Source organism: Anoplopoma fimbria, chromosome 2 (assembly GCF_027596085.1).
Source record: "Anoplopoma fimbria isolate UVic2021 breed Golden Eagle Sablefish chromosome 2, Afim_UVic_2022, whole genome shotgun sequence".
NCBI classification, from domain to species: Eukaryota; Metazoa; Chordata; class Actinopteri; order Perciformes; family Anoplopomatidae; genus Anoplopoma; species Anoplopoma fimbria.
The window spans coordinates 3,934,070-3,951,635 of NC_072450.1; the positions used below are offsets into that span (position 1 = coordinate 3,934,070).

The 17,566-nt window shown below is 35.3% G+C and overlaps 2 protein-coding genes across 2 annotated transcripts; both read left to right on the top strand.

Moving 5' to 3' along the window:
• Positions 1–3,234: 3,234 nt before the first annotated feature.
• nqo1 (NAD(P)H dehydrogenase, quinone 1) lies at positions 3,235–8,976 on the top strand. Its single transcript, XM_054616402.1, has 6 exons — positions 3,235–3,238; positions 5,881–6,048; positions 6,560–6,690; positions 6,973–7,086; positions 7,995–8,096; positions 8,538–8,976. The coding sequence occupies exons 1-6, from the start codon at positions 3,235–3,237 to the stop codon at positions 8,877–8,879; spliced, it is 861 nt and encodes a 286-aa protein (XP_054472377.1). The 3' UTR covers positions 8,880–8,976.
• Positions 8,977–10,947: 1,971 nt separating this feature from the next.
• Positions 10,948–17,005, top strand: LOC129100969 (gamma-aminobutyric acid receptor-associated protein-like 2). The gene is made up of 4 exons (XM_054610541.1): positions 10,948–11,158; positions 13,429–13,484; positions 13,578–13,750; positions 16,807–17,005. The coding sequence occupies exons 1-4, from the start codon at positions 11,125–11,127 to the stop codon at positions 16,895–16,897; spliced, it is 354 nt and encodes a 117-aa protein (XP_054466516.1). The 5' UTR covers positions 10,948–11,124; the 3' UTR covers positions 16,898–17,005.
• The last annotated feature ends 561 nt before the right edge of the window (positions 17,006–17,566 follow it).

The following is a 17,566-nucleotide window of genomic DNA, read 5'->3' on the forward strand; positions in this document are numbered from 1 at the left end:
CAGGACTAAACTGAGACTGGTTCAGAACCAGTTAGAAGTTCCACAAAGGATTTTGAATGCAGTATTTGTACATTAGTGCAATGATGCTTCTACTTTGTAAATAATCTACTTCTTCCATCTGCTGGTATAAATAAAGTTGCCTCACTTCCTCTGTTGATTCAGCTGAAACACTTCCGTCTAGGCTGGTAATCTGAGCCGGTCAGCTGATCAGCTGCTGACAGAAAGTGTTCCGGTAACATTCCTGTCACACATTCCAGGCCGTCACGCCTGAAATGCATCGAGCTGCAGGCGTGTTTGATCCACCGCAGGATAACTGACTTCTGCTGCAGTTTGGCCACATTTTCTTAATCTGTTTCTAACTTAAAAAAAGTTAATAGAAAACTAGTTTGTAACTTGGCAAAAAAAGCAGCCAAACCTTCCATAATATAGAGTATATTATCTTGTATTTCTTTCGTATTTATTCTGGTTTTAACTGTCTTCTGTGATGTAATGTGATTTTATGTTGTCATGTTTTAAAACGTACATAAATTTGTGTATCTGGAGTTCCTACAAATTCCCTATCTGTTAAATAAGACGACCCAGGCAATTTTTTGTTGGCTGCCTAGATCACAAAAACATGTGATTCAACAAACCAATCAGATCTGACTCCACCTTTTTTATGTCAATTGCAAGCTAGTTTGAATAAACCATCCCCCCATCTGAGCATCTTCATCCACAGCTTGGGATCTATCTTTTCAAAGGTGCAGCAAATATATCTCACAAGCCAATCAGAGAGGACTTGGCTTCTTTCAGGAGGAGGCTCTTAAAGAGACAGGCACTTAAAACAGAGCGTTTCAGATATATGGTGAGTTCACTTATATTCAGACAAGACTGTGTGAGAAAAATTATTTGTTTTTGAGCATTAAAGCATGTAAACATGTTCATGTAGAAACTCAAATAAAAAAATTGCAACCTGAAGCTGAAAATTAGCATATTATGTCTCCTTTAACTTTTGTGCTGAATGTCTACTTGTGCTCTGTCTTTGGCATCTGACATGATTATTTTGGCCAAAGTAGTTGCGATTCACAATACTATTCAGATTATCATCAAAATATGCTTAAAATGCATTTTATACATACCGGAATCACTCATACTTTTTTGTTAAGAAACAATTATATTTCATATAAACATGTTTTTTAGTGGAAAAAACATCTTAAAGCAAGGGTTGGTTATGTTCAGAAAAATGATCCAACTGAAAAAACCCAGGACAGTGTTGGCAACTCTTCTCCAATAAAAGCAGCTATCAGCATCTAAAAATCTAGCAAGAAAGTCACCAAATTACAATTCAAGCAGAATAAACTATCGGCTACGCTGTGATTGGCCAGTCTGCGTTAAAGTGACTTCGCAAAGGGTTGAATGCCTGCTTTCAAAATGTCCTACTTTGCATGATGACACCCTTTCTTCTGTAAGCTTGTTTTATTTGTTGTTTTACATCAGGCAGAGGGAAGAAAGGGGAAAAATGTGCCTTTTGGCCGACGACACTGTGATTTACAGTGATGTTGATCAATGTGCATTGTCTCTGAGAATAATTAAAACTCAGAAACCTAAACTTTAGATTCTCTCCCCCTCATGTCAGAAGGCTTGTAACAGGAACATGATAAAGAGATAAAAACATTAAGATAGAGTGAAAAATAACAACTGCACGGTTTCACAAGGACAGACTTTGACTGCAGATTAGATTAAATCAGACTTCAGATGGAGCTCTAAACTCATCTGGTGCCAAATTATCCTGTTCTTGATTATCTGTAGTTGGGCGGCTGAAAACTGAATTTCCTGAATTTCCACTTTCCTCCACCAACCAGTGTTGGTGATATAAACTAATCTTTATCAAACAATCTCCCCAGAAAGTCCAGTTAGTAGCTGCTCTGGAGCTTTCGATCTTATCACATGCTCTTACTCTGGAGAGCCGTTTGCTTGGTTGTCTTGGAATTGTAGATGTTGTGATTTGCAACAGGGCACACTTTGTCTGCTGAGGAAGATCATGTGACATTATCAAAAGCTCCAGTGCAGCTACCAAATGGACCTCATAGTGAGATTTCTTTTTGCCAAAAGCTATAATTTAATGTTCCTATACTGCTTTTTCAGAGTTATGATTCTATTCTTCTATTGAAATTTATTTAATGTCTTTTTTATTTAGTTTACAAACATGTATTTTATCTTTGCCAATTTGTATTTAATTTAATTATTTACTTATTTTATTTAAAAAATCTTTATTTATTTATTTAATTATTTTTTGCTTATTTTTTATACTGTTTCAATCTCAATATACAATCCTATATTTTTTTATAATTGTGAATATACAGCTATGTATATAGCTCAATATAAATAATGGAAATAACTTCGCCCAAAAAAATAAAAACAAATCTGTTGCCAAAGTGAAGAATTACCTTTTTTCTTTTTTACGCATATCTAGATGATAAATAAATAAAAAGGTAATTTTTTAAAAATACAAAAAAAAAATAAGCACAATACGCACACAAAATAAGCAAAACAGAAAACAAAACCAGTACAATCCAATAAAAACAGGTTAATTAAAAAAATATATATATAATAATAAGGGTATATGTATGTATACACATACATAAAGTGTGTGAAAGGTTATCCCACTCTACCAGCTTTTGTCACCCAGTCAGTCATAACAGCCGGTTTGTAGAGAGCCTGACAGGTGACATTAAACTCTGGGACGAGACAGAACAGCTCAGGCTTCACTAAACCGACGCCTTCCTCCACTTCTCTCCTAACGAGGTGAAATTAAGTCGGATTAAAGAGTTTATTAAACCACATGACCCCAACGGATAATCCCTTGAAAGTGACCCAAACATTCTTTTCCAGGCCAAATGAAACCAATCTTATCACCAGCAAGTCCTCACACACACACACACACACACACACACACACACACACACACACACACACACACACACACACACACACACACACACACACACACACACACACACACACACACACACTCACACACACTCCTCCCTTTTTGAAACAATTAACTAAACCGGTCCTACGGTTTGACAGCAGACGGTTTTTTTTCTCTCTTCCTCTGTCTAGTGTGAAGTCCTGACTCTGAGAAACATTTGCTCCATCTGATATTAAACCATGTTTCTCACGCAAAGAGAGCCAGAGAGTCTATAAGAGCCTCCAGGGACCAGGTCTACAGAGCAGACAGATCCAGCACACAGCATGGGTAAGACTCCACTCATCTACTGTCTTCACTTCCTGTAAATATGTTTCTCTGCTGCTGCTCTGACACACAACTCTTACATATTTGGCTCCATTTTTGTAGAAAGTTCACATAGTTGGAGCCGATCATTTTTGTGTTTATCATTAGTCTGAGGCCAATTAATCCATTAAAATTTAGGGCATAGGTTAACATCTTTAATATTATTAACCTGTTTCTCTGCTGCTCTGACACATTTAGCTAAATTTTTGTAGTAATATAAAAGTAATTGAACAAAGTTAGATTGTGCAGATTGATGTGTGTTTCTTTCTTTCTGCCGCAATGTTGCATACAGTTTTTTAAACTATAATATTGCACACTGTAGTATCTCATAACAACAATATTGTTACAATTTCTTTCACTTTTTATAAATCTAAATTTCTCTCCGCACAAACCAAACTCTGGTCTAAATTTGCTCCGTTTTTGGAGCCTTGTAAGTTGACCAAGTTGGTAGAGAAATTGATTATACCAGGAGCCAATCATCTTAGTTTATTCATTAGTTTGTGTGCAATACGTATATATTTTAAGTCCCTTTTTTAAATCTATAATATTTATAAATCAGTTTCTTTGCAGCTGCTCTGACACTCAACTCTTTCTGGACAAACCAAACTCTTTGATTGTGCAGATCAAAGTGTGATTCTTTCACTTGTGTCAATGTTGCTAAACTTTTTTAAAACTATAATATTGCACACTGTTATATTTCATAAAAATAGATCACAATTTTTTGTAATTTGCAATTTCGCACAAACCAAACTCTGGTAAGAATTTGTTGCGTTTTTTGGAGCCTTGTAATTTCACATAGCAGGTAAATGAATAGCACAAATCATCTTGGTTTGATCATTAGTGTGAGGACAATTAATTAATTCAAATTGCAGGGTTTAATAACTTAAAATCTATAATATTTATAAATATGTTTCTCTGCTGCTGCTCTGACACTCAAACCAAACTTTAACAAATACCACTAAGTTTTTTAAAGATAAGGGTTAAAGAACACATATTTTGATTTTATCACTAGCCAACACATGTTAAAGTATTTTAATCTTGTTTAATGTTTGAGATACTTTGCATAATACAAGGTGTATTATCAGTATAGTACTGCATCATATCATGTACGTATATTTATGTAAAAGTAGTAACTATAAGTGTCAAAATAAATGTAGAGAAGTCAACAACATCTGCCTCTGAGATATAATGGAGTAGAAGTATAAAGTAACAGAAAAAGAAAATGCAAAAGAAAAGTACAAGTATGTCAAAAGTGAAATTAAGTACAGTATTTGAGTTAATGTACTCAGCTACATTCCTATATATCTGAAATATAATGCAAGGTGAAATGTAGTAGTAACATATACATAATATGAGGTACAGTACAGCAATAGAACATGCAATATAAAACATCACTATTATAGTTTAATATATATTAAATAAAGCCACTCACAGAATTAATTCACCTTTAATTTGCATCGTTATACAGATTATTCTGCAGATGATACACTATTGTTCCTGTTGCTTTATTATTTACGTGCATGGTTACAGATCACAACAGAGATTATTTTACCGGTTACACCGGCTCTCTGGAAGATCACGTGGAGACATCAGAGCTTGTGTTCTCCTTCAAAAGATGACATTATGCTGCTGTTCATTCTTGAAGAAAGTGATAAACAGATTTAACAGAAAAAAGGTTAATTTCAGGGTTTGTTTCTTCTTAACCACCTTCTAATTCTTCTCCGTTCATAAGTTGGAACAAATAGGTTCATGAGTGGTTAGTAAATCATTTACTAATGCATTTAGATTCATCATAAACCTTTTATGATAAAGGTAAATACAGCTAAATTAAAGAAGAATTAAAAACAAATTAAATACAAATGACCGATTTATTGTCATCTCTGTTCACATAAATACTCAGTACACAATGTACTGTGTAGTCTCCTTTTTTGAAACAAACTGGATCAAAGTTCAAAATTGCATTCTCTCTACTGCCCAGCAGGCGACTCCTCCAGTTGCAAAAAAAAGTTTTCCAGGTTTTTGTCTTGCAACTTTATTGGATAACGTTTTATGGCATTACATCACACATCGCCAGCTAGCTATTAGAAGCCAACTTGGTATTCTTAGTACGAATATTATGGCAGAGGCAAAGAGGACATTGACAGAAGACTCAAAGAGGAGAACAACAAAGGCCAAATGTTTTTGCTGCTAAATCCCCCAAAATAACAATCCTTGCATAGTGTTGCTTTAACATGAAACCTTACCTGAACCCCAACAAATATGGACAAACTCCATTTATTGTCACTTTAAATTAAACATTAGGGCCCTTTTATTCTACAAACGGTACACAACGTTTGTTTAACCATTACTACAACTTAAATTTAAACTGCTAAACCATTTATAAAGAGTGATTTATTAGAAAAAGTGATATAAAAGTGTCTGAGAAAACAGCTTCTTTCTCTGTGTATTACTTGTATAAGAACACAATTGTTCTCTTTTAATATGTATATATATAACTGTGTGTGTGTGTGTGTGTGTGTGTGTGTGTGTGTGTGTGTGTGTGTGTGTGTGTGTGTGTGTGTGTGTGTGTGTGTGTGTGTGTGTGTGTGTGTGTGTGTGTGACACAGCTCAGAAGACGGCCCTGATCGTTTACGCCCACCAGAGTCCGGGTTCGTTCAATGCGGCGGTGCGTGACGTGGCGATGCAGGAGCTGGTGTCTCAGGGTTACCGGGTCATCGTGTCTGACCTGTACGCCATGAACTTCAGAGCCAACTGCACACAGGACGACATCATCGGTGACCTCACTGTCTCAGTTTCTATATGCTAATGAGCTTCAAGAGGTCATATGTGATCCCTTCTGGATATCTGGGGTCATGCTGTTGTCTTTTTAAGAGGATGAAAGAATAAAACTGGTGTTCTTTTGTTTTTTTACTGTCAACTAACACCAATGAGGTTCTTCACTTAATACTTTCTGACTTCCTGTCTGAGACTCTCAGCTCCAAACATATTGGTTCTTACTGAAGTAAATTTTGTTTAAAAAGTGAAAAAAATAATATTAAATGCTCACTGATTTTGTAATTTATTTACCTATCAAAAAGCAGGAATAGTGCATTTGTTGTGGACTATTTTCAACAGCGGATTAATCCACATTTGATGCATATTTGACAGAGGAAATATAAATATCAAGCTTTCATACAAACACAATACATGATAGTTGTTACATTCACTGTTTGGTATTTTCATGGGATTGGTTGACATAAAAGAAAAACATATCCTTTCAGTTCTGATGGTGGATGTTGTGTTCAGGTGACCTGAAGAATCCGGCACTCTTCCAGTACGGAGAGGAGACCATGCACGCCTGGATGGAAGGCCGCCTCAGCCACGACATCGTGGCCGAGCAGCGCAAAGTAGAGGAGGCCGAGCTCGTCATCTTCCAGGTCAGAGGTCACTCACATAGTATAGTTTCTCCCAGGTGGCATCATCTGCATCTGCAAAGTGAAGTCAATGCTGAAGTGTCTTAAAGCTGCATTCTCTCTAGTGTCCACCAGGGGGCGACTCCTCTGGTTGTATAGAAGTCTATGAGAAAATGACTCTACTTCTCTCTTGATTTATTCCCTCAGTAAACATTGTAAACATGAGTTTATGGTCTCAATCTCTAGTTTCTAGTCTAAACAATACAGTATAAAAAGATAAATATCATGTTCTCTCTCTCCTCACAGTTTCCTTTGTACTGGTTCAGTGTTCCGGCCATCATGAAGGGCTGGATGGATCGAGTTCTCACACAAGGTTTTGCTTTCTCCCTGGAAAAGATGTACAATAACGGAATACTCAAGGTCAGTCTCTCTCCTCTGGACAACACATCTCTTTAATCAATACACAGAGGATATCACTTTATATTAACCATCATTAATAAATGGTAAATGAAAAGTAAATCATACTTAAGTTTTTTTTTTTTTTTACTGTTAAACAATGAAAAGATGATTAATAATGTTTACTTATTATAAGTCATGCTATAAATAAGGTTACTGTTATAATTAGTTTGTTTAATATGAAATAATTATTTTATGAAGTAAAAATTGTATAAAAGTTGACAATAACCATTACATTCTCATTACTTTAGTACACACTTTATTAACAGTCTATGTAGAACACATAATCAAATTTGATGTACTATATTAAGTATTTATTACTGATAACCAAATTATTTTTAAAATATTTTTAAACATGGCATAAATAGATGGACCAGAAACCAATTATTAAACACAAACAAATCATTTACAATATATCTCAATAATTAACATGCAACAAGTATTTATAAAACATTTAACAAAGTATTATAAGCATCAGTAGCCGTCCAAATGATGTTTATAAAATGCTTAAAACAAATTATTTAGTATTACAAATATCTGCTCCATAACATATATGAATGTTTTATAAATTATTTCTTAGAGGTTTACGGATAATTTAGTAATCATTATTATCATCAATCCTTAATTCACAATTTATTAATAACGGTCTAGTCTATTTATCCTGATTTCAACATATTAAAAAAATAAAATATATGGTGATTTTTGTTTTGAAGGAAGTACGGTAAATATGATTCACAACTGAAAATATTGATGATAAGGACTTTCAATATGAATACATATTGTATACTATTACAACTGTTTTATTGTATTATTACTCATTATGTGCATATGTTTCATGCTGAATAAAACTTGTATTTTGTGTTTCCTTGAAGGATAAGAAAGCCATCTTATCTTTCACTACTGGAGCAACACAGACGATGTTCCAGCCTGATGGAATCAACGGAGACATCAACATCGCACTCTGGCCTCTACAGGTGAGCGACATAAACACATTTATTCATTCATAGACCTGCCGACGTCATGGTTACGTCACAGTATTGGCTGGGGAAAAAAACAAACGTAGTACTAGTAAAATAAAGTTACACATTAAAAAAAATTGTGTGTTTTCACATCGGTCAACGTTGTGCTCCGACATGCTTGGCACATGGGAGAAGTTTCCGTTGGTTGCAATCTGCACCCTCACCACTAGATGGCGCTAAAGACTACACACGGCACGTTTAAGACAATAAGGGGTTTAGAAGTTGTGTTAACGTACTACAGTAATTCATAGTACTTATTTAAGGGCGTACTGGTGAACTTGCAGTTAATACCACATCATTGCAAAATCCCTGGTTTCATTCCGGCAGCTCTCTCCTCATGTTCCCTTTCTGCATCTCAGCTGAAAACTAATTTGTTTCTCTCTTGTTTCTTTTCAGAACGGCACTCTGCACTTCTGTGGATTTCAGGTTCTTGCTCCTCAGATATTCTGGAGTCCGGCTCACTGTCCCGACGCCGTGCGAACCATGATGCTAGACGGGTGGGGAGCCCGATTAAAAGGACTGTTGTCAGAAAAGCCTTTGACCTTTGCCCCCTGTGAGCTCTTTGACCTCAGCTTTAAGGGAGGGTTCCTGCTGTGGCCCAAAGTGAGAGAGGAACAAGAGTCGCAGCCGTACGGCCTCACCACAGGACACCATCTGGGGAAACCGCTGCCGCCGGACAACCAGATCAAAGCTCAGCCGGCTGAAGGAGGAAGTGACAAACCAGACTGCAGGAATTAGAACTTCTCTGTTCTCATGTTAACAACAATAAATGGGAACTGAAGCTGAAATACAAAAAAAATAATAACTGGATCCTTTATTTCTATTTAGATGCAAAACATTTAATATCAAAAATGATAACATAATACACTATAACACACTATAATACACTACGCTCTACTATACTATACTATACTATACTATGTTATACTTTACTATAATGTGTTATACTATACTATACTATACTATACTATACTATACTATACTATACTATACTATACTATACTATGTGTTATACTACTATACTATACTATACTATACTATACTATACTATACTATACTATACTATACTATACTATACTATACTATACTATACTATACTGTGCACAGATTGTAAAGCCCTCTGAGGCAAATTTGTAATTTGTGATTCTGGGCTATACAAAATAAACTGAATTGAATTGAACTGAATATACTATACTTTACTATACTATACTATGTTATACTTTACTATAATGTGTTATACTATACTATACTATGTTATACTTTACTATAATGTGTTATACTATACTATACTTTACTATACTATACTATATTATACTTTACTATAATGTGTTATACCATACTATACTATACTATACTATACTATACTATACTATACTATGTTATACTATACTATACTATACTTACTATACTATACTATACTATGTTATACAATCCTGTACTATATGATGCTATACTGTACTATACTTTAGCATACTATGATATATTATACTATTCTATAATATACTAAACAATACTCTACGATCCTATACTTAGTAGAGTATTGTCTACTAAGTAGTACTCCTACTACTACACTGTACTACACTACAATATACTTTAGTACAATATCCTATACTCTACTATACTATACTGTAGTATACGATACCATACTATACTATACTATGCAACAATTTACTATATAATACAATACAATGCAAATCTATAGTATACTACAATATAATATACTTTACTAAGCTATAGTATATGATATAGTGTGGAAAGTCACAGAAACAAACTTTTAAAAGTTTCTTAAGTTTATTTATTTAATTTTTTTTCTTAGTAGAAACTCTTGTACCTCTGGTGACAATTTAAAAAACTTAATTTACAGCTTCTCCAGTGTGAGGATTTTGTGCTTCTCCTTTAAGTTACCAGCTGGACCATGGTGCATACATAAATAAGCTGTTTGGCCCTGACTAACCTCCCAGCTTGTGTGCAATGTTTTTGTATCCTGTTACCCCCCAAATACCGTTAAGTCCAGCGCCACCAGTACTCATATGCTGGCATAAGGTTTAACTATAGGGTTTCTGTGTATGAAATAGTGACAATTTACTTAATGTGTGATCATGCACCATGTTGGGACAATGTAATCTACAAATAAACTATATTTCGACACAGGGACTCTCTGTTCGATGACAAAGTTGATATTGTACTTTTGTGGTGTACATTCCCAAACAAATTGCAAAAAGCAGTGAATCAAATTTCCAGAACAGCTGATACACAGTAAACATGGTGCCAGTGTTGTGTCATAATGTTCCCCTTAGATATGTGTTGTAACCTGAGGGTAACACTTGACACACCACTGACTATATCCAGTGTTGCATGTTTTTATATCTCTGAAAACTGAATATCTTTGTTGTTTGGCTCTGGGATGTTGTGATGGCCCATTCTCCCCCTCCATTTAATGTTATTTCACCCATAAGGAAGGAAAATAATCATTTATTGCAGCCTTTAACCAGATGACACTGTAGGATATGGTTTTGTTTATGTTCTTCACAGTGGGTAGGACCAACTATAACTACCAGGGGTAACCACCTCAAAAGGTCGTCATATAAAAAGCCCCCAAAACTACTTTAATTTTAATAATCCAACAACAAACATCATAATTTGCTCCAATAAAAAAAAATAATTGAATTAAAATATTTAAGTCACAAAAATAGGAGTGTTACATTTTCTTTCCCCCCGCTCCCCCCCTCCATTTTTCTGTGAATGGAACAGTCCGGCTGTGACGTCACCGCCGGGGGCAGCAGGCTGATCCTGAAGAGCAGATTTGTTGTTTTGTTGTTTTGGCTGCAAGGTGTCGAGACCTGTGCACCACCTCCTCCTCTGCTCCTTCACTTTAACAGTCCTAATATATATAAAAGCCATAACTACAATCAGGAATATACTTTATATATCGTTTTTATTTGAATCTGCAGCTGCATCCAGCAGAAAAAAGAGCCCAGGAAACATGAAATGGATGTTCAAAGAGGATCACTCCTTGGGTAAGGGGATTTGTACAAAAAATATCAATGCAGTTTGATTTGTTTTAAATGCATTATTTATTTTAGATGCATATGCATATAAATAAAGCTTTAAAATGAGTGGATCCCTTTAGGATAAAGCCTGTGACACAGACTGGCCTTTCCTGCAGGCTTTTGTTCAGAGACACACAAATATAGCCTTTTAATGTTGATGTCAGCTAATGCAAATGTCATATATGTGGTGTGCACTTTAATTGTGATGTGCATGGTCAGTGTGGAAGAGAAAGCACCGTGTCTTTGGTCGTATTTTAACCCCAACACGACGACATGTTTTGGGGCTGGTGGTGGATGTTGAGACGCACTGAGCTGCTGAAGCCTCCATTCTGTGTCCAGTCACAGTGTGTCTGTTTTATAAAGCTTTATGCAACATGTAAATATAATATATAACATATATATATTATCTATATGTGTTTATAATAATGCATTTGTTGTAAACTGGAGGCCTGGCAGGCGTCAACAGGGTGGAAACAAAAGTTGCTTTGCAGGCCTGCAGGCTGGTTTTATCTCCCATTTTAGTCTTTTGCATGAATAATTCAGATGTTTTTAATCAATAAATCGACTAATTGTTTCCACAAAAGTGAAGACAAATGTCCTGCTTACTTTTAAAAGGTTAAAGGGATACCTTTGAGACAGCATACTGTGTCTAAAGTAGTATATGTAATGTAATGTAATGTATAAGCTACATACTAAAATAAATGATGATGAAACATTTAAGAATCAGAAAGCAAGCAGTTCTTTGCATTTGTTTATCTGAAACCAAAACATATCTGTTATTATAGTTACTCAATGTTCATCATATCACTTTACTTCCTGTTGACAGACTAGCTAGTGGTAGAAAATATTGTTTATCAGACTTTAAAAACAAGTTTAAATGCTCAGTTTACATGTTGATTAATGAGCACAGTTTACATGTCACTGTTGGGAAATAATGTGGGCTTTAAATATTAAAAGTTTAACATGTTAAAAGTGTAAAACTCATAAGAATATGACACTTGGCAGTTCTCCAACATAGTGTTATTGTGGGTGTTAGTGTTGAGACTACATTACCCATAAACCCCCTCTGCTCTCTGAGAAAAGGAGGATGTTCCTTTTTAAAGATCAAATTCAAGTTCTGGGAATTTAAGAGTCAGTCAGTCATCAGGGTCCTGAGCTGATGATGAACTTGTGACAAGTCTAAATATAAGATAGTGTTGGAATAATACAAATATTAATAAAAAAATGATATATGATACATGAATACATTTAAGTGATATAAATTAGAATATTTGATTAGCTTGTTCCATTAAATTTTAAGACATTTTTCTTTGATAAATTATTTGAATCATTTTTTAATTATCAGAATCACTTTTCTGTCCATTCACTAATTGTTTCAGCAGCATTAGTAGCATAATATAATCGATTTAACTTTTATTTCATCACTTAGTATATGAAATTAATTTACACAAATTGGCCTCTTTGTTTTGTCTTTATATTTTAGTTGTTGTTGTGTGTTTCTTTTTTACTGACATTTAAGAAGAGCTTGTCTTTGAAAATTCCCTCTTTTTGGTTAAAACTCACGTTCAATGCTGATTTATGGGAGCTAAAGTAAGAACATTAAGGGGAATTAAAAATGTTTTTTTTATAGATGGATGCCAAACACAATTACTAACATAACTGTAAAGAAGAATAACTTTTCTGCCAATTAGAGTAAGGTGTGCAAAAATGAATGTAATTAAGTCATAAAAAGATTTTTAAAAACCTGTTTTGCATTTTGCAAGAAGTTAAAGGAAATGTTTTGTAAGTCCAGTTAATGTTTTCTCAAATTATATCTCAAAATCAATGACTTTGATCAGCAGCCAATACGTCCATTTTGATTCATGATTCAGATATAAAGTAAAACTTAAGAGGAAATAAGCTAAATATGTCCCAATAATAAAAATGGCTTTTTGCAGGAATGAAGTTAAACAGGCTGCCACTACAATGATTACACAAAGAGTTAATGTGCTGATGTTTTATTGATGAGGCAAATTCACCTTTTTAAGTGAATGGATTGATTAGATTTTATGGTCTTGATCCTCTGCAGCTGCTGTTGAATCTCTCAACTCCACTGTTACATATTGATCTCTGTCCATCACTGGTTTGTGATCTTGTGTCTGTACCAAAGAGGATGTTTAACATAACAAACATGTACTTCTGTTGCTGTGAGAAATATTCCCATAATTAATTAATTAATACTTCCTTTTGTCCACCAGAACATCGATGCATAGAATCAGCCAAAATCCGCAACAAGTACCCTGACAGGGTCCCGGTGAGTGAAGCCTCTGTGATGCTGCAGACGGTTTAGATTTGGTTCACTATCGGTCGATAATCAATGCCAATGTCTGTGTGCGTTTTTTGTCAGGTGATTGTGGAGAAAGTGTCGGGATCACAGATTGTGGACATCGACAAGAGGAAGTACCTGGTCCCCTCTGACATCACAGTGGCTCAGTTCATGTGGATCATCAGGAAACGCATCCAGCTGCCCTCCGAGAAGGCCATCTTCCTGTTCGTGGACAAGACCGTGCCTCAGTCCAGGTCAGGGCCGGGACGCTGGGGTGGGGTGTGGGGGTTGTTCGTCATTTTCAAGGGTTCCCAATCGGGCGGGAACATCCGGTTCTGCCGAGGGAAGCAAATGCGAAAGTGTCTTTAAACTTGCACTCTCTGTAAAGACCAGCAGGGGTTGTATAGAAGTCTATGAGAAAATGACTCTACTTCTCTCTTGATTTATTCCCTCAGTAAACATTGTAAACATGAGTTTATGGTCTCAATCTCTAGTTTCAAGTCTTCTTCAATACAGCATGATGTTCATTTAGTAAATGATGCTCCATTTAGAGTCAAACAGCCCATAAAGCAGGGGATGCTTTAGGGCGGGGCTACACACTGATTGACAGGTCTCTGCTGCTACCAGAGACGTATACGGCGTCTCCACGTCACTTCTCCACATTAGAAATATGGTAACTCGCACCCACAATAAAAATTCACAGATTTATTATTAATGTAGGTCATTTAATAATATATAATATATCATTTATGTGTTGAGAGTGTAAATAGAAAGACAATTCACCAGAACAGAAACTTGCATGTGAACCTGCAAATAAACAGCGATCGTTTTTTTATATTTGATGATTTTGACTGCAAAAATACAAAACAACTTCTCAGAAAGGTAGATTTACTGCTTTAAACTGAATAACTTCGGGCTTTGAATTTATTATATAAAGAAGTACTTATCACAATGTCTCTCTCCAAACTTTGACCCCAGATTAACATTTTCTTCAGTAAAGCTCGGCGTCTTTATCTGTTGTAAATGTTTTTATTTCGTCTCTATTGCAAATATTCCAACAACAACTTTAAACTTACTTCTAACTAATAAAGTTAAAGAGTAAACCAGGTTTTTAAATTAGGATGAAATATTCTGTAAAACCATGTTACACCTTATCTAGAATAAAGTTATGTTGGGCTGCAACTAACAATTATTCACATTTTTGATTAATACCATTATCTACGTCTATTAAATGTCAAAAAACTGTGCAGAGCTTGAAGTTTCATCATCAAAGTTCATAGTTTGTTCAAAACCAAAATATATTTTGTTTGATATCATTAATCACAAAGAAATGCTGTCAATCTTAACACTAGGGCATTTTCTTTTTACTGATCAATGCCGCTCTAACATGATGATGATTATACAGTAGGACTGAGAATATAAATGATTCTTTAATGATCACGACAGGACAGAGATGACTTCATGGTCATAAAAGCTAGTCGAGATAAAACTTTATTCAAATCACTTTTATGGTTTTTATCAACAGGAACTCTGTTTAGTTCCAGACGCTGTCCCAAAAAATTTCCCATGTGGCTTTTTATCTCAATTATTACACGTCTCGCTGCTCCTCTATTATAATACCAATTTAGGAAAAGTGAAGTTATGTTGATAATAAATTGATGAAAGGAGCTGAAATAACAAAAATGCAGGTAGAGTGGTTTTGCATTAACTGAATAAAGAGACCTGGAGAATGGATATAAACTCCTCCTAACTCCAAACATCATGAGTTAATGAGTTGTTACGTCTAAATATTCACGCTGATTCAATTCTGAGACAGAGGGAGCTGTAGTTACACCCATCACTCCTCTCTGACCAATCATGAGTCAGCGATTTCAGTCTGTATCTTTTAGCCACAGAGTCACAGAGAAGAGATAAGATAATCCTTTATTAGTCCCGCAGCGGGGAAATTTACAAAAATAAATTTACAAGACATAAGGTCAGTGAGGTCATCAGCGTTTAAACTTTCAGGCTTTCTAAATGTAGAGAACCACACGGTTTCATTCTGAATGTCTGGTGGAGAAACAGATGTGTGAAAGTAATCCAGAGTCCCTTTGCCGTCTCATACTAAACTATCTGAGTTTATAGTCTTTAGTTTCTGATCTAATTTTATTTATGTTGGTAATTATGAGCAGTTAATCTTGTGATCGTGATATGATAAACTTTTTTACCTCCCACCTTCTCTGTGACTCTCAGCTTCAACCGCATTGGTTCCTACTGAAGACATAAATCTTTAAAAACACAAATACATAATTCTTTATTTTAAAAGACTCAGTTATTTCCTAAAACAGTTGTTCACTTTAATTGTTTATCAAACAAACAGGAGGAATTAGTGCATTTGTTGGGGACTATTTCTAGCGGCGGATTAATCCACATTTGTTGCAGCAAGATGTTGTTTGTGGTATTGAGTCATAGTAAAGTAATGTCTGTGTGTCTTCATGGTGATGAAAGATTACGTCACCCAGCGCAACAATGCTAACTGTTTACATGCAGTAAACATACATGAATATGTAGAAACTGTGCTCATTTCATCATATTCTGATTGAATATTCTGAATCAGGTCTTATTACCGAATGGAGAGTTGTGAATGCTGATATTATTCAGGTTTTTGGAGCGTGATTTGGACATAAATACAGTTTATTCAGATTATGCGTCTCAATAGAGGTTTTTACGGCGCTTTTCGACACATAACTTCTTTCCTGTTTACGACCAGCTCTGTGTGTTGAACACAAACCGACAAGATAATAGTTTGCAAAGCTAAAGAAGAGATGCATGTCCAAAAGAAAAGAAGGAGAAACACACCTACTTTATGAATACATTTATTTAAACCTTATGAAGGACTTGGATATCAACAGCGCAAATATCTCAACGTGAACCTTTTAGTGTTTGGAGGAATGAAAGATGGAGGCTGAGTTCACACGGTAGAACAAGTCCTCCACTGGTGGGAAGTTTATTTTATGACGCAAAGAAGCAACTCCTGCTGTTCCACTTTTCCATAGTTGTACGCGTCGACCCGTCAAACACAGTTAACAATGGCGTCAAGTTAACAAGGTGGGATTCATTGGCCCCGTTGATGAGGATCAGACATGGGGTCATTTTATGATAATCTGAATATGTACAGCTGCATGTAAAAGGGAATATTAGTGAAATATTCAGTTTCATTAGCCATGTAAACGGTTTATTAGGAATATTGTCTTTTTCTTTCAACAATCTGTGCATGTAAACAATCATCTGTCCTGATCAATTACGACGCTGCGTCTCCTTCCTGTTTCAGCATCACGATGGGTCAGCTGTATGAGAAGGAGAAGGACGAGGATGGCTTTTTATACGTGGCTTACAGCGGGGAGAACACCTTTGGTTTTTAAACAAAACGACAAGACGCCATAATCGTGACCAGCGCGACACCCTCCCTCATCTAATCACCGCCCTCACTTGGCCCCCCTGGAGAAACGGCGGGGAAACCCCAGACAGAATCAGAGACATGAAGGTAACAGAGAGACGGACCGACGGCTCACCGGACTGGATGAACTACGACGAGTGCAAAGTGTGTTTGTTACGGCCCAAGCTGCACCAGTTCTATAAAGATTCATAGATTCAGTTGTGTATAGTGTGTTACATTTCAATTATTATAATATTATTATTATTATTATTATTATTGTTTGTTGTTGATGTGATTTGAGTGTTTTTAGAACGAACTTTGATTTTTTTTTTGTCTTTTTTTCACATTTTAAATGATACGCGTGAATGAATGCTTTTAGTTATGCTTTTCTCTTTAAAGACAATATTTAAAAAGAACATTTAATTTAAATATTTGAAATTAAATTAGGATGACCTAACCAATAAAAATCTTGAAATTAAACAAGGTCGTTGTTGTTTTTCTTCAAAAAGCGATAAAGTAAATGTACAGTATATAATGTGTGTCTCTATCTATCTATCTATCTATCTATCTATCTATCTATCTATCTATCTATCTATCTATCTATCTATCTATCTATCTATCTATCTATCTATCTATCTATATCACATGAGTACAA

Coding starts and splice junctions, on each gene's coding strand:
- LOC129100969 (XM_054610541.1), top strand. CDS start 11,125: ATGAAATGGATGTTCAAAGAGGATCACTCCTTGG. Junction 13,485..13,577: donor AGTACCCTGACAGGGTCCCG/GTGAGTGAAGCC, acceptor GTTTTTTGTCAG/GTGATTGTGGAGAAAGTGTC. Junction 13,751..16,806: donor AAGACCGTGCCTCAGTCCAG/GTCAGGGCCGGG, acceptor TTCCTGTTTCAG/CATCACGATGGGTCAGCTGT.
- nqo1 (XM_054616402.1), top strand. Junction 7,087..7,994: donor ACAATAACGGAATACTCAAG/GTCAGTCTCTCT, acceptor GTTTCCTTGAAG/GATAAGAAAGCCATCTTATC. Junction 8,097..8,537: donor TCGCACTCTGGCCTCTACAG/GTGAGCGACATA, acceptor GTTTCTTTTCAG/AACGGCACTCTGCACTTCTG.